This window comes from Mytilus trossulus, chromosome 14 (assembly GCF_036588685.1).
Source record: "Mytilus trossulus isolate FHL-02 chromosome 14, PNRI_Mtr1.1.1.hap1, whole genome shotgun sequence".
Taxonomy (NCBI): Eukaryota; Metazoa; Mollusca; class Bivalvia; order Mytilida; family Mytilidae; genus Mytilus; species Mytilus trossulus.
The window spans coordinates 41,610,021-41,631,608 of NC_086386.1; the positions used below are offsets into that span (position 1 = coordinate 41,610,021).

Here is a 21,588-nt window from a genome sequence, read left to right on the forward strand (position 1 = left end):
AAATTTAATAATACTTTTAGATTTTTGGATGATAGTTTGGCTCTCATTAATGACGACTTCAGTATGTATATTAAAGAAATTTATCATGTTGAACTTACTTTAAATAAAGCTAATACTAACAATGACCACTGCCCTTTCCTCGATCTTGATATCTATATCACTAACGGATAGCTAAATACTACAATTTATGATAAAAGAGATGATTTTTCATTTCCTATCGTTAATTATCCATTTTTAGATGGTGACGTTCCCTTGTCACCATCTTACGGTGTTTATATATCTCAACTTGTACGATTCGCTCGTGTATGTAACAATGTTTTAGATTTTAACGAGAGAAGTTTATGTATTACTGAAAAATTGTTACACCAGGCTTTTCGATTTCACAAACTAGTCAAAACATTTACTATATTTTATCATCGGTATAAGGACATCATTCGTAAATATAGCTCAACATGCAGACTTCTTATACGTTTAGGTATTTCACATCCAATTTTTTATGGAAATATTCTTTATAAAGCACAAAGGTGTCAATATTCACCTCAGAAACTAACAAAACTTTTGAATAGACTTATTAAGAAGGGATATAGCTACGATACTGTTGTCAGGTCATTAAAGATTGCATATTTTGGCATTAATATTGATTCACTTGTAGGGTCTTTGCGTCGGAACTAAACACATTTATTCAAAAATAAGTTGTTGGCATGACACGGGTTATGTTCTTCTCATATATGTCATGATGGTATGAGACTAAACCCCTAACGGGAAGGATTGTGTCTGATGTTCATATGATTAATAAATCATAATCTTTCTGTCAGTTTTATTGAAGTCTGGAGCTGGCATGCTAGTTAACTGCTAGTAGTCTGTTGTTATTTATGTATTATTGTCATTTTGTTTATTTTCTTTGGTTACATCTTCTGACATCAGACGCGGACTTCTCTTGAACTGAATTTTAATGTGCGTATTGTTATGCGTTTACTTTTCTATATTGGCTAGATGTATAGGAGGAGGGGGGAGATCTCACAAACATGTTTAACCCCGCCGCATTTTTGCGCCTGTCCCAAGTCAGGAGCCTCTGGCCTTTGTTAGTCTTGTATTATTTTAATTTTAGTTTATTGTGTACAATTTGGAAATTAGTATGTCGTTCTTTATCACTGAACTAGTATATATTTGTTTAGTGGCCAGCTGAAGAACGGAATTTCTCGCTACATTGAAGACCTGTTGGTGACCTTCTGCTGTATTTTTTTCTACGGTCGAGTTCTTGTCTCTTTTACACATTCCCCATTTCCATTCTCAATTTTATTTAGTTTGGTTTCCGCACTCTGTCGTTGATTTGCCTTATCAAAAATTATTGAAATTCACACACAATGTTAATAATCACACAAAGTTAGGCCGAGTTAGAATTTTGGGCAGTAATTTTTTGGACAATTATGCCCCTTTATAACTTGGAAAATTGAAAATTTTAAGCGGGGGCATTCGTGATTTAAAACTTTTTTTATAAAGGTTTTAAGTTTTATTAGTAAAAACATTAGTAAGAGCCGAATGCACTTTGTCGGTGTGGGAATAATCTATAAACAATGAATGTAAAATTTCATAGAGTGAGACAAAGGTATTACTGTCCAGCGATGGCGAAAACTATTTCTATAGAGCTTTGTATTCGGTATTAAGATAGAATACCTCGATGCTTCATACTTTGTTTGTAATAGCCTTATGTTTCGAAGTTTCCGTCTGTCATATGTTCTATGTAATAATGCAGTAGGTCAAATATATATATATATATATATATACAACTCGTCTAAACATCAACCCAACAAATATATATATATATATATATATCAGTCTAAAGATTTGCACAACGGTACTGATATAAGGTGTTATTAAACGAAAATGTTGTTATAAAATCGTGTTGACAAATATTTCGGCTCAACAAATGGCCTTCTTCTTGTGTCACAAGTTTTAACAATACTGATACATAATGTATAAGGTGTGAAAATAGATCAGGTGATAATACAGGTAAGTTTTGGTCGATTGATTTTAATCCTGAATATCATAATTTAAACAAAACACTTTAAATCAATATACGTGACTGTGTATATTAACAATAAAAATAAGTGAAAACAAAACTGTTAGTATTTCTTATTGATGCCGTTTGGGTGATGTACATTAAGTTCCTTTATCCAAAAGCTTTCCCGAACCTGTCGCTGTGCATCACTCCAGTGAATGTTCTGTTCAATCACTAGAATTTTCATGCGGTTAAAGTCATCAAGTTTGTGATCTGACTGTCTGAAGTGCTGAGAGACTGGAAGAAGTGGCTTCTTAGATATATCACTCCTATGGCCATTGAGGCGTTTGTGGAAAGGCTGCTTAGATTCACCAACATATTGGAGGCCACAAACCTAACATTCTAGTATGTAAATAACATTCATACTTTTGCAGGTAACATTGCAAAATATCTTATAGTTATTTTCGGTTGCCTTACTGTGAAATGTTGACGAATGCTGCATCTGTAAACAGCATTTGCAGCGTTTTTCTCCACACGAACGACATTCTCCAGGAGTACTTCTATTATCAGACACTTCAGCCCGCACTAGTAGGTTCCGTAGACTACTAGGTTGCCTAAAAGCTATCATTGGAGGCTCAGGGAAAATCTTGGACAGTTTGGAATTCTTTTCAACTGATTTCCAAGACGATCCGGTACATAGTAAATTTGCTGGTTGGTCCTTTTTATAGACTTTTATATATATATATACGGCCAGCGAAAGCTCTTTTTTGAGAGCCCAGCTGGTCGTGTGGTCTAGTGGGACGGCTGCAGTGCAGGCGATTTGGTGTCACGATATCACAGTAGCATGGGTTCGAATCCCGGCGAGGGAAGAACCAAAAAATTGCGAAAGCAAATTTACAGATCTAACATTGTTGGGTTGATGTTTAGACGAGTTGTATATACATTATGTACACAGCCATGTATCACCATCATTGATGGCGATCCAATGGATACATCTGTTGTAGAGTTGTCACTGACTCAGACGTACTTATAAATATAATTATTTTCTGTGACTGTATATTACATTAATTTGTAGGATCCTTACTATAGATAATTTAGCTGATCTGTAACAATAACATCTTCATGCCTTATATATCATGTACTGTAGTACGCCGCTAGATTAAAACTGACGTGGAAAGGTAACATACGGCCAGCGAAAGCTCTTTTTTGAGAGCCCAGCTGGTCGTGTGGTCTAGTGGGACGGCTGCAGTGCAGGCGATTTGGTGTCACGATATCACAGTAGCATGGGTTCGAATCCCGGCGAGGGAAGAACCAAAAAATTGCGAAAGCAAATTTACAGATCTAACATTGTTGGGTTGATGTTTAGACGAGTTGTATATATATATATATATATATAACAAGTCTAAAAGAATACAACATCACCAAAAACACAATAAAACGAACAATATGTTAGATATTTCGGATAACAGATATCCTTCTTCGGTAATTGCACGATGAAAAATGAATCATGTCAATTCAAATTAAGACTCTATCAAAATCTTGATTTATACAATTTAAGCGAACGCTGGGACAATTTTAAAATTTCCAAACACACCGCAAAGACTACAAAAATATGCCAAAAATAAAAAAAGTTATTTACGATGTGAACTGGCACAACTCTTTAAATTCCCAAAGGTGTTGACAGTTGAGATGTTAAACAACTGCGTGGAAATACAGTCCCAATAAACAGTCCTGACCGATCTAAACTGGTATGATATTTAAAATATGACAACGGTAGTGCAGTTGCATCAGAGACTGCGTATTTAAACATCTAAAAAATATAGTAATTTGATGATAAGAAAATTGAGTAATAAATGTTTACTAAGGTTAAATAATAGAACGTGGCTGCGTACTTACACATCCTTGCCAACTGTAATCAAAACTTATATATTGCCAACTGTAATCAAAACTTATATAATTCAAAAATTCCTGAAAAGTGTAAGGGTCCAGTACGGAAGCCGTAGTAACTGGCCACAAGTGATGACAGGAAATTAGTGATGGTAGGAAAAATGAGTGACTCTTCTATGTTTTTTCATTAATGCCCTCTGGGGAAACTGTCCTCAGCTTTCTTATCCAAAAACTTTCCCGAGCAAGTCTGTCGGCCTTTGACCAATCCTCGTTGTGATCTATGATAGTGATGGTAAGTTTTTTAAGATCAGCTTGGGCGTGCCCATGTGATCTTAAATGACGACTAACGGGGAGGTCGGGCTTGCATGTGTAGTCGCTACGATGACCATTCATGCGTTTGTTGAATGGCTGTTCTGTCTCGCCAACATACTGCATGCCACATCGACACTGAAGAATGTATACAACATTCTGGGTTTTGCAAGTTACATTACAAAATATTGTGTACACAGACCCAGTGGAGTGGCAAGTAAATGTTTGAGTATTCACTATTTGTTGGCAAGTCAGACATCGTTTGTTACCACACGACTTGCACCATCCTGTAGTTGAACAGCTTTTATTAGAGGAGACGGCAGCTTTTACAAATAAGTCTTTTAGACTTGTTGGTCTCCGAAAAGCTAAGACAGGAGGATCGGGAAAGATTTTGGATAATTTTGGGTGATTGGCAATACTTTGCCAATTGGCACGGATCAAACGTGAAAGGTTTGAAAAAGCGGGATTGTATGTTAACACAAATGGAACTATTTTGCTGCGCCTCTTCTTTTTGTACTGTAACAGGTCTTTGCGGCTGTTATTGTTAGCACGCGCAAACCCCTTATCTATGTCCCATTTCTTATAACCTCGTTTGATTAAATATATATATACAACTCGTCTAAACATCAACCCAACAATGTTAGATCTGTAAATTTGCTTTCGCAAATTTTTGGTTCTTCCCTCGCCGGGATTCGAACCCATGCTACTGTGATATCGTGACACCAAATCGCCTGCACTGCCGCCGTCCCGCTAGTCCACACGACCACCTGGGCTCTCAAAAGAAGAGCTTTCGGTGGGCATGTGTTACCTTTCCACGTCAGTTTTAATCTAGCGGCGTACTACAGTACATGCTAAATATAAGGCATGAAGATGTTATTGTTACAGATCAGCTAAATTATCTATAGTAAAGGATCCTACAAATTAATGTAAGATACAGTCACAGAAAATAATTATATTCATAAGTACGTCTGAGTCAGTGACAACCCTACAACAGATGTATCCATCGGATATATATATTATATACAACTCGTCTAAACATCAACCCAACAATGTTAGATCTGTAAATTTGCCTAGGCAAATTTTTGGGTTTTCCCTCGCCGGGATTCGAACCCATGCTACTGTGAAATCGTGACACCAAATCGCCTGCACTGCAGCCGTCCCGCTAGACCACACGACCACACTTGTGGTTCAACATAAACTAGACCTAATCACAAACTAATACATTGCGAAGCCAACGCCGACGCCGTAAAAATAAAATGTATATAGTAGACGTATTGAAAGCTTTTAAAAAGGTGTGAATATCAAATATGATATGACGTGCTGCAGTTCTAAATTATGATTTGTCTGATTTACTCTGCACTTCTTGTTTTGAGTCTACATTTTCAGCATTTGGGGATTAAGGTGAGAGTGCAAAAACAAACAAAAAAGAAATGAAATTTTCCTAGTTATAAAGGAGCAGAACTGTAGTACAGCAGGTGACTTTTGCGTTTTATAGTTTTTTTACCTTTGTGTATGAGCTTTATCAAATTAAGTAGAGGCAAAGTTGAATTAGAGTGCTGCAAAAATAAAATGGAAAGGTGGAAGATTTATCGGACGCTGGACTTTTTCTACGGCGTTTTGTTGAAAAATAAACAATGAAACACAACAACATTAATAGATGACGTCGCCATTAACGCGCCATGAACCCCATATGAAACTTACTAACCCCATACGTTTAACCAATTACAACGTGACAATTCATCTGTGGTCCGATAAAAACAAATCGACTCCTTCAACGTTTTGACATAAAAACCAAGTGACTATAGATGAAGACAACAGCGCTATACCATCATACATACCAAAATAATATTGAATTCATATAAAAATGATTCCAACAGTTGCTTAATTGAACAACATACAACATTATGAAATTCTTAATAAACATTCATTTTATGGTATTGGAACCCTTAGGCTTAGTTCAGTTTGAAAAAAAACCCAGATAACATTAATATGACGTTGAAAAACTATGTTCATATATACTGAGAAAAGTATTCACATGCAGAACTACATTTGTACATTCATATGTAGAATAAGAAAAAAGTATATGCATATGAGGTTAACTATGTGCAAATAGATATATAAAAAATGTGCATATATAGAAAAGTATGTGCATATAAGGTAAACGATGTGCATATGCAGGAAAAGTATGTGCATTTATATATAAAAAATAAGTGCATATAAAGTAAACTATGTTCTTATATATGCAAAGTATGTGTATAAATAGAAAAAAAAACATGTGCAGACATTGAAAAGTATGTGCATTCATGTATATAAACATATGTTTGTATTCGGCAGCTACGGCGTTCCATAAAGTAGTCTCTTTAGCCAAACAGCGCATGTCTATAAGAATACGCGCAACTTGTGCGCACAAGTTAATAACTCGTGCGCACAAGTTGTGTAACTTGTGCGCACAAGATAGTAACTTGTGCGCGCAAGTTAGTTACTTGTGCGCGCAAGTTGGTAACTTGTGCGCACAAGTTGAAAATATTTTTTTGCATGGCACTCCAGGGCTTCCGTAGTAAACTAATACTCCGTAGACGTCATATATCTACAATTACTATGTAGCAGTGAAGCGATAATCTACTGGCTTCGTTATCTATGATGAGTTTATTTACGAAGTATCCGAAATACGAATCAATTCATCGGCTTGTTCAGGGGTCATGAAATGGGGTATATAATGTTGCACACCCTCTATGTTCTATTTTTGAAAGACTAAACGTATCTTCCAGCTGTATGTACTTGTGAGGGCGTAAATTTACTGCAGCCAAATTACAAATTAATTTATCATCTTTTCGCGATATTCGGGATATTGATGATACTTCCTATACAAAACAGTTAATGTCTACTGAATTAAGATGATCAAACTTATAATTACCAAGTTTAACATATTTGACGTCTAATCGTATTTCGTAAACCAATTATTTCCTATCCATTTTTCAATATCATTATTTTGAAATCTAACGTGTGTGTATTTAATATTTTGGATACATTTTATAGTGTCCATATACTTACGTGCGAATTTTAATGGTCAAGATGTATCTCTTGTCATCTATAGTTGACAAAGCATTCTTGTCAATATTATTAAAATATTGGGATGATGTCTCTTAATAATATTAATTGATTTGCTGTGATACTGAACATTGTTTCTTTTCTTCAAAATTTATAGTTTTTTAATGACATTTTCCTTAACACCTTTTTGCTTTACTTATATTTTACCATCTACTATGTGGGTGTACATTTTGGTATTTAAACCAACAAACTCGTCACTATATAAACTATCATAAATAATGCCAATTTCAGTTTGGTCATCACCTGTTTCAATTTTCCAACATGTGGGAAGATATCCACCCGTTTGAATAATACGAACTACACTGTCTGTGTCGGTAAAGAAATGTTTAACATCATTTTCATATAATTTGCGTATAATTTTATAATCATGTTTTTGAAAACATGAAAAATGCAATACTCAAGGTAAAATTGGCTAAATAAATTTCAGCTTTGTTTTTTTTATATGAACTGCTATCAATTAACTCTGGTGTAAAACGTTGGTTTAGCCACAATTTTTATTTTTATTAATGAATCGGATCTCATGCATATATTATTTATAGTTTTTGCAAACATAGATCTTTCAACATCATGAACATATCCTGACATGGCTTTTGATCTGGAAGTTGTATTTTGATATGTATATTTATCAAGCCATAGGGTATGAGAGAACATAAAATAAAAATATAATACAAGTCCATTTCATTCATAATGACACATATTGTTTACGATTCCAATAATTGAGCACATACTTGTTGCGTTTTTTTTTATGTTGGTTAGAAGTAGATAATCATTTGGTGCTTCTAGAATTTTTTTTTATATTTAAGATCGCATTCAATTATTATCTTAAAGAACTTTCAAATTTGTTCCCTTTCATATAGATTTACCCAATCAAAATCTCCTTGCAAGTGAAGGTTGTGCCATAGCCCTCCCAAATTAATTGCTAACAACAGAACAAGTATTAAATTGTTTATATTTATTCATGGCCAACCTCAAATTGATTATAGGCTTTATCATGTTTTTGTTTTTTCATCGAAATTCTTGCTTAAATTGCCCTTTCAAACAAAAGCAGCACATATATTATCTGAATGCAGTTCCATTTAAAATTTTGTAGTTCTGACGCTTACATCAGAAAGTATTGATCAAATTAATCAAATACTGAGCATGTGAGCATATACAAAATCTTCAACACTCATATGCTCACCATTTATAAAGTTAAATCACAAAAAATACTGTACCCTGAAGAAAATTCAAAACGGAAAGTCCCTAATCAAATGACATAATCAAATAATAAAACACATCAAACGAATGAACATCAACTGTCATATTCTTAACTTGCTATAGGCATTTTCAAATGTAGAAAATGGTGGACTGAACCTGGTTTTATAGCGCTAAACCTCCCACTTGTATGACAGTCGCATCAAATTCCTTTATGCAAATCTTCCTTTGGTGGTAAGTTTGTTTCTTTCAATCTGATTTTTTCTATCTACACAGTCATGTGGATATGCAACCTTTTGTATAAGTACATTATGAAGTACGTCAATTTCTGTATTTATTGTTTTAATAGGCCCTTTATTCAGTTTTACGCCAGACTGTCTGAGGAATTCGGCATCAGTCTAAATGAGTCCATACTCGTATTTATCTTTTCTATTTTCTGTTAACAAAATAGCGTTCTATATAAAATTAATCATTCCCTTCCTAATTGTCAACTTTTTTCAAAGAAATGTGCGTTTAACCCACTGTGAAAAAGAAAAAGAAATACTTTTGTAAGTTGATATTTCTATTTTTAGTAAAAGTTTAGTTTAGTAAAATGTTTTAAATAGTGCACCACCAAAAAGTGTCGATGAGTTGAAACTTGTGATTTAAAGAAAAAGACTTTGATCTTTAACATTGATTATCGATAAAAGGTCTATTACGGATAATTTACTTTTTTTTATTCTAAAGAGATAGGCTTCATCTTCCTCCTTGCAAAAACAAAATTTATACTGAGACTATGTTTAATCTTTTTAAAATAAATTTTGACAGAATCTAAAAAGCAAATGCGCAAAACTTGAACTCATCTACCAACAATTGTATTGTTATAAGTTACCTCAGCACTATTTTATGTGGATACAATGTCCAATACTTGATCCTTAAGATGAATATTAGTAATGGATCTCTTTGGCGATAATTTGCTTTTAACGTTCGAATGTCCACCCAATGCCCAAGCTGACATAGATTCATATTTTCTTTTACTTTTTCCATCATATAATTATTGTCAATTGGCAAACCTGTTGATCCCTGCATTGGATAAAAAGTTTGTATTTTCTCAAAACTAACTTTTCAGTACCACATGCTGTACATAATCCTTTGCTTGTCATGATCTGGATTTGATTTGTCTTCACAATCAAACTCAGATTCTAAATCTAAATACAAAATCATGGACAAAGCAATGTTACCTCTTGTTCCATTTTTCTTTCTCATAGCTAGTTTACTTTTGAAATTGAGAATAAAAATGGTGAGTTTCAAAGACACAACAACCGGACGAAAGAGAAAAAAACAGCCGAGGGCCACCAATGGGTCTTCAACGCCACGAGATGTCCCGCATCCGGAGGTGTGCTTCAGCTGACCCCTAAACAAAAATATGTACCCATTGGTGGCCTTCGGCTGTTGTCTACTCTATGGTCGAGTTGTTGTCGCTTTGACACATTCCCCATTTCCTTTCTCAATTTAACTAGTACATTGATAATGGATGTCATAATAAACTCCGAATGCTATCAATAAAGAGTTGAAAATCATACAAAAATCATACAAAACTAGCAAAGACAACCTAATTACTTGGGACAGGTCAAAAAATGCAGCGGGGTTGAATATGCTTTGTGAGATCTCAACTCTCCCCCTATACCTCGAGCCAAAGTAATTAAACCATAAAAAAACACAACAATACGCAATGTATAACTCAGTTTAAGATAAGTCCGAGTTCCATGTCAGAAAAGATAACAAAACAAACTAAGCACAATGACAATTAATGATACACGAATTACCAAAGGACTCCTAACATTTCTCTATGATAAATAAGATGTGCTTTAAAAAACAGTTTCGAAGTGGACAAATGGAAAAACAAACTTGTCTAAAATTATATTTTAAGAGTTATTTGTAATACCTCTATTATAGACCTGTTTGTAAATAAAAAGTGCAATCTTAAATACTCTTTTAAATAATATTATTTTCATACTTATATACTCTTTCGTAGGGGACATTTGTCCACTACGAAACTGTTTCTTAAAGCACATCTTATTTCTCCCATACTTGTTTAGTAGGTGACCGTTTCGTAGTGGACATATTCACATGTCTTTTTCTCCCCACAACCCCTATATTGCAATAGTAACAAAAATAATTATTTTCATCAAAGCGCGTACTAAGCTGTGCACTGATAATTTGCATAATTTGAAAAAACAGATACTGAAGGAGATTAGACCCGTTTCGTAGTGGAAATTAACAAATATACGATATCACTCTGATCCATTTGATGTGCTAAATTGTTTTGGCCAACAATTTAACTGCTGTTATAAAAGCACCACTTCTTTTGTAAGACTCTTATGTTTATATCTCTTGCAAACCTTAATTTTACTGAACTGTTTATTAGCAAAATTTCATGACTTCGTTTCGTAGTGGACATTTTGTCAGAAATATTAGGGACACAACTTCTAAAATAAAAGAAATCCTTTGTCAAAAGCTGTTTATTAAGATATGTTGGCTCTAAACATACTTTTAAATAATTAAACAAGAATGTGTCCATAGTACACGGATGCCCCACTCGCATTATCATTTTCTATGTTCAGTGGACTGTGAAATTTGGGTCAAAAGTCTAATTTGGCAATTGAATTAGAAAGATCATATCAAAGGGAACATGTGTACTAAGTTTGAAGTTGATTGGACTTCAACTTCATCAAAAACTACCTTGACCAAAAACTTTAACCTGAAACTTGCACTATTATTTTCTATGTTCAGTGGACCGTGAAATTGGGGTCAAAAGTCTAATTGTGCAATTAAATTAGAATGATCATATCAAAGGAAACATGTGTACTAAGTTTGAAGTTGATTGGACTTCAACTTCATCAAAAACTACCTTGACCAAAAACTTTAACCTGAAACTTGCACTATTATTTTCCATGTTCAGTGGACCGTGAAATTGGGGTCAAAAGTCTAATTTGACAATTAAATTAGAAAGATCATATCATAAGGAACATATATACTAAATTTGAAGTTGATTGGACTTCAACTTCATCAAAAACTACCTTGACCAAAAACTTTAACCTGAAACTTGCACTATTATTTTCTATGTTCAGTGGACCGTGAAATTGGGGTCAAAAGTCTATTTTGGCAATTAAATTAGAAAGATCATATCATAGGGAACATGAGTACTAAGTTTGAAGTTGATTGGACTTCAACTTCATCAAAAACTACCTTGACCAAAAACTTTAACCTGAACGAACGAACGGAAGGACAGACGGAAGGACGGACGGACGGAAGGACGGACGCACAGATCAGAAAACATAATGCCCCTCTACTATCGAAGGTGGGGCATAAAAACCTACATAAAGTAAAAATAATATTTAGTTCTACATTTTTTTACAATAAGTTAGAGTATTAATCCTGAACAGGCAGTCTAGGGACATGCCATTTTTATTATTTTGAACTATTCAGGAATCAATCCCTCTTAAATAGTATGTTTCTTTGCTTAAAAACGTTAAATCTAAATCAATGAACTGACTTCATAAAGAATTACTTTAAAAGTGGGTCGAACATGAAATCACGTTTTTATTGAAATACGTTCATAAGATGTCTGCATGTTGATTTATATCTAAGTATGATGTCTTTGTGCCGATGATAAAACTTAATACATGTTTGATATTGAAAACCCTGGTGTAATACATTTTACAGTTATATGTAGATTTCTTTCGGTAAAAATCTAATACTTTGTAACCTAAAAATGGATTATTACCAAAAGGAAATAACAGTCATCTCTTTAATCATAAAATCATTAATTAACATACTGAATATCATTAAATATTTGTATCAGATGTTGATTCGATGGGTCTTTGCTGTTTTTAATCGATGAATTTACCTGATTATAATACAGAAACAAGTCCACAATAAGTGGTGCACAGTTATTTCCAATTGGAATTTCGATAATTTGTCGATATACGGAATCTCCAAAGCAAACTATCTATTGAATTGAAGGCCAGTTATTTTAATTTATCAACGCATTTATTTTTAAACCATATTTGTTAAATGATGTTTGTAATATTGAATGTTGGTGTCATGTTTTTGTTTTGAGTGCTTTAAAATATGTTTCGTTTTTAAATCAAAATTAAACGAATTACTTCGCATATTGCTCCATCTCATATTTTTTTGTTAAATTATAATTATTAATCCAATTTGTTCGACAAAAATGTTGTTCTTTCTTTAGAAATTTTGATCCTCATTTTGAAACGAGTGTCTAAGAAAGTATTCCTGTTATTAGACAATTTTAAACTATTGTTTCTTATAATGATCCTTTAAAAAATGTCCCCTTGTTACACATTACAAATTCAGTACAAAAATAATACGTGCAAAGTTTTCAACTTTCGGTATTTAGCTGACTGAAAATTGCTCACTTCAGACCTCCTTTCGTATATACAAAATTTATCCCTGGTATCTGTGATGAGTTTATTTACACCTGTTTTACATTAAAGATGCCACCTTTCGGACTTTAACTGACTAAATATTGTTCATTCCAGGCCTTCTCTACATGTTATTTAAAAACTCTTAATTCAGAATTTTCTTCCATTTTATTACTTCACGATAATGATTTTTTGCTTTCTCTTCGAGTACGTTAACGGATTAACCTGAACATTCCTCGTTCTACTCCTCAAACTTAGTCATTGTTCACTTAAATGTATGCTCTCATTCACATATATACTATATAGTTCAATATCAATAATTTATCTATACTTTATACAATTGAACATTTATTTGCGCTCGTATGTTATGGTTATCTCTGAGTTGGAAGACAACCAAATGCATGAGTATTAGTTCATGGATCTCTATATGAAGTTTAAACACAAGGTTCCATATCTCTATAGTATGGTTGGAAATGTTACTAGTGGATTTTTCCAAGCAGTTTTGTAAGAAGGGGCGAAAAATATTACTTTAACTGGTTAATGCAAAAAGAATTGCTTTAAAGACAAGAACTTTAGTAAAATTGTATAGAATTAAAACATATTTTTTGAAAGATCTATACCTCGATAAGACATTTCGGATTGGTTTTGGAGGTTCACAGTGATCACAAAGGGGCCAGACACAATCATTTGTATGGTTTTTAGATACAAAAAAAAAACGGAATATAAGAGATATTTCTCTGATCAATATTTCAGCAAAAAATTCAAAATCACAATAAGAACTTTTGGGTTAATTTTGGAGGTAATTGTCATAGCTATTTAGGAATAGGAGCCAAAAAGGGTGTTTCAAAAAGAATTTTTGTCAGATTTGTAATGGGGCCTACAAAAACTATTTTTTTGTTTGCAGGCAACTACTTGAGAATCAGTAATGCCTATGGGCTCATTTTTCAGACTTTCTGTATAGTTCCCTACGGCAAAGTTGTTTCCCACACGTACATGACCTAGTGGGATTAAAAGCTTGTCCTTGGCTCTTCTATTCATGAAAATGACCGGATGGGAAAGTGCCCCGGAAGCTAACAACCACATACCAAAATTTTCATGTGTGTCCATTACGGGTGGTGGCAGCAGTCGCTTTACTCCCATCTTCCTACGGCAAAGTTCTTGACCGCAGGTGGTTAGAATGAAAGCTATTATTCATATCTTCAACTCGTATCAATTCCGGAGTGGGAAAGTGCACATGACGACTTCCCTGTCCATCGAAAGTCTGAGGTACATATACAGTAATGCCTATGGGCTATTTTTTCAGACTTTCTGTACAGTTCCCTATGGCAAGGTTTTTTCCCACACCTAGTTGGATTGAAAGCTTGTCCTTGGCTCTTCTATTCATGAAAATGCCCGGATGGGAAAGTGCATCGGAAGCTGACAACCTCATACCCAAATTATCATTTGTGTCCATTACGGGATGTGGCAGCGGTCGCTTTACTCCCATCTTCCTACGGCAAAGTTCGTGACCGCAGGTGGTTAGAATGAAAGCTATTATCCATATCTTCAACTCGTATCAATTCCGGAGTGGGAAAGTGCACCTGACGACTTCCCTGTCCATCCAAAGTCTAAGGTACATATACAGTAATGCCTATGGGCTAATTTTTCAGACTTTCTGTACAGTTCCCTACGGCAAAGTTTTTCCCCACACCTAGTGGGATTGAAAGCTTGTCCTTGGCTCTTCTATTCATGAAAATGTCCAGATAAGAAAGTGCACCGGAAGCTGACAACCACATACCCAAATTCTCATTTTTGTCCATTACGGGTGGTGGCAGCGGTCGCTTTACTCCCACCCCCCTACGGCAAAGTTCTTGACCGCAGGTGGTTAGAATGAAAGCTATTATCCATATCTTCAACTCGTATCAATTCCGGAGTGGGAAAGTGCACCTGAAGACTTCCCTGTCCATCCAAAGTCTGAGGTACATATACAGTAATGCCTATGGGCTCATTTTTTCAAACTGTCTGTACAGTTCCCTACGGCAAAGTTTTTTTCCCACACCTGGTGGGATTGAAAGCTTGTCCTTGTCTATTTTATTCATGAAAATGCCCGGATGGGAAAGTGCACTGGAAGCTGACAACCACATACCGAAATTCTCATTTGTGTCCATTACGGATGGTGGCAGCGGTCGATTTACTCCCATCTTCCTACGGCAAAGCTCTTCACCGCAGGTGGTTAGAATGAAAGCAATTATCCATATCTTCAACTCGTATCAATTCCGGAGTGGGAAAGTGCACCTGAAGACTTCCTTGTCCATCCAAAGTCTGAAGTACATATACAGTAATGCCTATGAACTCATTTTTCACTTTCTGTACAGTTCCCTACGGCAAAGTTTTTCCCCACACCTAGTGGGATTGAAAGCTTGTCCTTGGATCTTCTATTCATGAAAATGTCCAAATAAGAAAGTGCACCGGAAGCTGACAACCACATACCCAAATTCTCATTTTTGTCCATTACGGGTGGTGGCAGCGGTCGCTTTACTCCCATCCCCCTACGGCAAAGTTCTTGACCGCAGGTGGTTAGAATGAAAGCTATTATCCATATCTTCAACTCGTATCAATTCCGGAGTGGGAAAGTGCACCTGAAGACTTCCCTGTCCATCCAAAGTCTGAGGTACATATACAGTAATGCCTATGGGCTAATTTTTCAGACTTTCTGTACAGTTCCCTACGGCAAAGTTTTTTCTCACACGTAGTGGGATTGAAAGCTTGTCCTTGGCTCTTCTATTCATGAAAATGCCCGGATGGGAAAGTGCACCGGAAGCTGACAACCACATACCCAAATTCTCATGTTTGTCCATTACGGGTGGTGGCAGCGGTCGCTTTACTCCCATCCCCCTACGGCAAAGTTCTTGACCGCAGGTGGTTAGAATGAAAGCTATTATCCATATCTTCAACTCGTATCAATTCTGGAGTGGGAAAGTGCACCTGAAGACTTCCCTGTCCATCCAAAGTCTGAGGTACATATACAGTAATGCCTATGGGCTCATTTTTTCAAACTGTCTGTACAGTTCCCTACGGCAAAGTTTTTTTCCCACACCTGGTGGGATTGAAAGCTTGTCCTTGGCTATTTTATTCATGAAAATGCCCGGATGGGAAAGTGCACCGGAAGCTGACAACCACATACCGAAATTCTCATTTGTGTCCATTACGGATGGTGGCAGCGGTCGATTTACTCCCATCTTCCTACGGCAAAGCTCTTCACCGCAGGTGGTTAGAATGAAAGCAATTATCCATATCTTCAACTCGTATCAATTCCGGAGTGGGAAAAGGCACCTGAAGACTTCCTTGTCCATCCAAATCTGAAGTACATATACAGTAATGCCTATGAACTCATTTTTCACTTTCTGTACAGTTCCCTACGGCAAAGTTTTTTTCCCACACCTAGTGGGATTGAAAGCTTGTCCTTGGCTCTTCTATTCATGAAAATGCCCGGGTGGGAAAGTGCACCAGAAGCTGACGACCACATACCGAAATTCTCATTTTTGTCCATTACGGGATGTGGCAGCGGTCGCTTCACTTCCATCCCCCTACGGCAACGTTCTTGACCGCAGGTGGTTAGAATGAAAGCTTTTATCCATATCTGCAACTCGTATCAATTCTGGAGTGGGAAAGTGAACCTGAAGACTTTCCTGTCCATTCAAAGTCTGAGGTACATATACAGTAATGCATATGGTCTCATTTTTCAGACTTTCTGTACAGTTCCCTACGGCAAAGTTTTTTCCCACACCTAGTTGGATTGAAAGCTTGTCCTTGGCTCTTCTATTCATGAAAATGCCCGGATGGGAAAGTGCACCGGAAGCTAACAACCACATACCCAAATTCTCATGTTTGTCCATTACGGGTGGTGGCAGCGGTCGCTTTACTCCCATCCCCCTACGGCAAAGTTCTTGACTGCAGGTGGTTAGAATGAAAGCTATTATCCATATCTTCAACTCGTAACAATTCTGGAGTGGGAAAGTGCACCTGAAGACTTCCCTGTCCATCCAAAGTCTGAGGTACATATACAGTAATGCCTATGGGCTCATTTTTTCAAACTGTCTGTACAGTTCCCTACGGCAAAGTTTTTTTCCCACACCTGGTGGGATTGTCCTTGTCTCTTCTATTCATGAAAATGCCCAGGTGGGAAAGTGCACCGGAAGCTGACAATCACATACCCAAATTATCATTTTTGTCCATTACGGGTGATGGCAGCGGTCGCTTTACTTCCATCCCCCTACGGCAAAGTTCTTGACCGCAGGGGGTTAATACGGAGGGTCAAACAGAAAATAGCGCATTTAACATGTAAAAATAACCTTGATGTTCTTATAAACCATCTTTGAATAGTCATTTGTCTGAAAATGAATTTTATTGCACAATAAATTTCATATCTGAGGGAAAGGGGGATGTGAAAACAAAATTGGGGGGGGGGGGTCAATTTTTCTCATTTCAGATTTCATAAATAAATAGAAAATTTCTTCAAACATTTACCACCGGGGCCAAAATGCGAAACCAAACTCCTAAACTGGGTACTGCTATCTATTGGTTCCCAGACATTCGGAAAAACCAAAACAGGTACATGAGGTACTAAGAAAAACTGTACAACGGGGAAAATATGCCCTGCTTTTTATCTTTTTTTCTAATTATTATTTAACAAAGATCCTTTAGTTATCCTAAGTGATAACGCTCTCATTTGATACCAAAATATACTAAATACTAGTAGTATACTTATTGACAAAGATTTATCAATATGTAAAGGCACTATTTTGTTTCATGTACTACTTTGCATCTTTTTTTTTACCGGGTCGATATAGTAATTCTTTATCAATGTAATAGAAATATATTATTTCCCTTTTCATTTATCCATTATTTCAAGCTGTTTAACTATTTGCTTATTATTATAATACATTTTCATTTGATTTATTCTATTCAGTATTTATCAATTGAACAAGACATTCGAGATCCTTTATTTATTTGAAGTTTGTTATAAATGTGTAATGTTATTTACTTTTGCTTACCATTTTTAAAGAACTTATTTAAATGAAATAATCATTATATTTGAAAATTGTTAAAGGACTGTTGATGTTAAGACTGATAGTGTGCAAAGCATATGAAAATTGATACATTTGGGAACAATGTGTTATAATAAGCCCTAAACTGGTGGTATAGAAATGGCTAGGTTAACTTGGTATATTGAATATGTTTTTGTTTTCTTTCTCTTCACTAAATTGTTATTTGTTTTATTGCTTTGAGTATTATTTCAAGTGCCTTGGACTATACTATATTCTGTATCCAGAGCCACTCTCCTCACACCTAAATGATTTTAATGGAAATACTCGATATTTTAGAATGCCGAGGGTATAGAAAGTCGTTACATGTTGTTCTGGTTCCTTATTCACTTAAAAACATTTTATTTATGTCACAGTAATTTGACATCTGAACTTCTGTACTTACTTAGATTTGTTCTATTTTGTTTTACATAACTTACGTATACACACCTCTGAATCATGAGACTTGATTTAACCGTTAAATCTTAGTTTAGCAAACAAACAACATTCCAGACATTTTTATTTTGTTGAACTTATTTTTCTTTTTTGCCTTTTATTTATTTATTGTTTTATTTATTTCCTTTTTGGAAACGAACAGAAATATCGAGTTGATATAAATGTATACTGTCCTGTAATATAAAATCTTTAAAAACTGAATAACTGATTTATAACATAAGCCTCGAGCAAGCACGCTACTCACGTTTATTTGTTGGAATCCAAAATAAAATTCGAACAAAACTAATAAGAGTTTCCTTTCTAAAAGTATGTATTTTTCTGTTAATAGCGATACATCACGTATGAAATATTAGTAGAACGTTGTAGTATAATGTCATTTTGTGATTTTTAGGCATATCTCTAAATGGTTCTGTTACGTGTTTATCCTCATTGTTAACTTTAGTGGTCGATAGAATTGGTCGCTAGCTTGATTGGTCGCTAGAATTGGTCGCTAGCTTGAGTCTGGTTCAAATATGTCGGGTATTTTCAGAAGCAGGACAAGTGAGACGACATGTACAATTTAAGGAGTCAAAAACAACATGGGGGAAAAAAAGGGTCAACACAATGGCCGCAAAGATCAAAAAGACAAACGAGTCCATAACACAATTATAAAAGAAACTCAATTAAAAGATGAGCCCCATATAAAAAAGGGATTGATTATTCATTTCAGAGAAAGTTAATCTTACCGTAGAAGACAAAATTTAGATATTATTGTGAAACTTTTACAATAATTGGCTTGGTGTTTTGAATATAATTTAAATAAAATGTCATAAGAACAGAAAAAAATACCCAAAAGTTGTCATATTTCCGCACAGTATTCAATTTCCCATTTTTTATTATTTTCAATGCATCCTTAGAATTAAAAAAAAAATGGTTTGCTACAGAAAGAATAATTATAACATTTCCCGAAGACAAGTCAGTTTGTCAGTCGGATTAGATCATGATTATATTTACGGAAAATATTTTACTGTCCGAGTGGTAAAAAGTGTCGATCATTACTGCACATACCTTCAACATATGCAGTAATATCTGAATGCTTTCAACATCTGTTAATTTTTCATCACTTCCGTCTTTGGTAAGTTCCTGTAAATCGGTAAAGGCGTCGGTCCATTCATTTTCATACAATTCTGTAAACTGTTCAGCGAGTTTCATTGGCCGATTCTGGTCATTCAGATCAGCTATTGCTGGATTGTTGTCCCGTAATTTAGATCCCATCATTTCACTCAACCTTGATAAAGATAAACGATTTTATGGTCGAAATAACAAAATTAATTAAAAAAAAATGCGTGAAATACAAAGTAATTTCTCTGCTCCAATGTTAGTTTCTTTATTTATATGGTATATAATTCACATATATTTAAGATGCTTCAACCACAAACTATTCTGACTTGTAAGTGCATACATTGTAAGATAAAATAAAAAATGACAGTGAACTTAGTGGACAAAATAAATGGTCGTACCTTGATAGTGCACCATCCTTTTCTTGTTTTAGGTCTTTAATATCGTTGTCCTTGTCTTGGAGGCTAAAATGTTTAAATTGAAAAAAAAACATTAATATTTAAAGAAATCCATTGTTTGTATTAATCCGCTTGTTTGATTTTTTTTTTACTGTTGTTGATATTATTAATATTATTTCTTTTGACTTTTTAATATTATTGTGCCGGTTTATGACGCAGCTCCGCCAGTGTCATCCATCGTTTTGCTTAATATTTTCATTATACCTCGTGCCATCAATAAGCAAGCGCATGTTTAAGATATAACAGTCTGTTCACCATTCTTTGATCTTTTAGTCTTTGGACAAATGACCCATGCCTTATATATGCAATTGAAATACATTAGAGTTATTAACGTTTGTACACATACATTGTACATGTACAATTTGACAGCATTATAACCTTTATAAAATACAAGATGTTGCATAATAAAAATGAAAGAAATTGAAAAGTGTACATGCTACACCAATCCTTGATCAGTTCAAATGAATTGAATTTTAATCAAATAAAATTTTAAAGAAATGGACAAGATCTACTGATTGTGTTTAAGGTGCATGTGCTACCCCATTATGGATTAAATTCAATATCCCCAAAAACATTCATGTTAACAAGATTCATTTACCGCCAATTAAGATTTTCAACCTCTCGATCCAGTCTATCAATTTCCTTTATGCACTCTGCTTTACTGAAAAAAAAATTACTGTTTCAATACATGTACAAACATTTAAACTTGGTGTTGGTAGCTGATATATCATACTATGTAATAAAATATCATTTGAAAGCTTTTTACTATAATGCAAGTTTTAAAATTTATCAAGGGTGTTATTGAAGTTGCAGCGTAAATAAAAGTAATGTGGCTGCAAGTTTTCAATATAAAAGTTATTTGACTTTTTGTTATTAGTCTCGTCGTTTGGAGGACAAACTGGTTGATTTTCGTAAACTAAAAAACAAAATGCAAAATTACAGATAATTACATGCAGTATCTGTGTCTGACCATGTAGATCGTAGTGTTAAATTGTGTCAGGTTTTAACCAACGAAAACTGTTTAGAAACATTTGCTATCCTATAGCGGTCAGTATGACATGTTTAGCATGACAAAAAAGAACTAAGTAAAATAACGCAATACACACTCTTTCCCTCTTTCTGATATATTATAATCACTGAACAAAGGTGCCTCATCTTAGTAAACATGGCAATCAGCGTTTTGCGTTTGGGACGATCTGCATTTTATTTGCGCCGTTTTTTTCTTTCATTTACGCCGACTTTTTTACAGGTAAATTACAGGCGAATATATATATAAGAAGATGTGGTATGAGTGCCAATGGAAGAACTCTCCATCCAAGTCATGTTATTTTTCATTTATCATTATAGGCCTCTTTCATTAGCCACTTGTACAAATGTAATGAATGATCAATCATAACAAGTATATAACTGTTGTCCCCTGCTCACCACCGTGAGGTGGAAGAAGGCCTACAAGATACACCTCCAGACTTTTCCCTGACCGTACCCGTAGTTCTTTAGCCTCTGTCTTTCGGACATCTCCCACATGGTTATGTTCGATCTGTGTTTTGACAAGAGAATCCGCGGTGACTGGCTTTCCACAATTATATGGT

The 21,588-nt window shown here is 34.9% G+C and overlaps 1 protein-coding gene across 2 annotated transcripts in view; it reads right to left on the reverse strand.

Annotated features, from left to right (window-relative positions):
* LOC134696584 (uncharacterized) overlaps positions 1–21,588 on the reverse strand; it is a 73,011-nt gene that overhangs the window by 24,541 nt on the left and 26,882 nt on the right. For both annotated transcript variants that reach the window (XM_063558444.1, XM_063558443.1), the window contains 3 exons: positions 20,598–20,660; positions 19,943–20,005; positions 19,491–19,710 (listed from right to left, as the gene is read on the reverse strand). In XM_063558444.1, the coding sequence (XP_063414514.1) occupies positions 19,491–19,710; positions 19,943–20,005; positions 20,598–20,660 (346 nt within the window). The remainder of the gene's footprint in view (positions 1–19,490; positions 19,711–19,942; positions 20,006–20,597; positions 20,661–21,588) is intronic.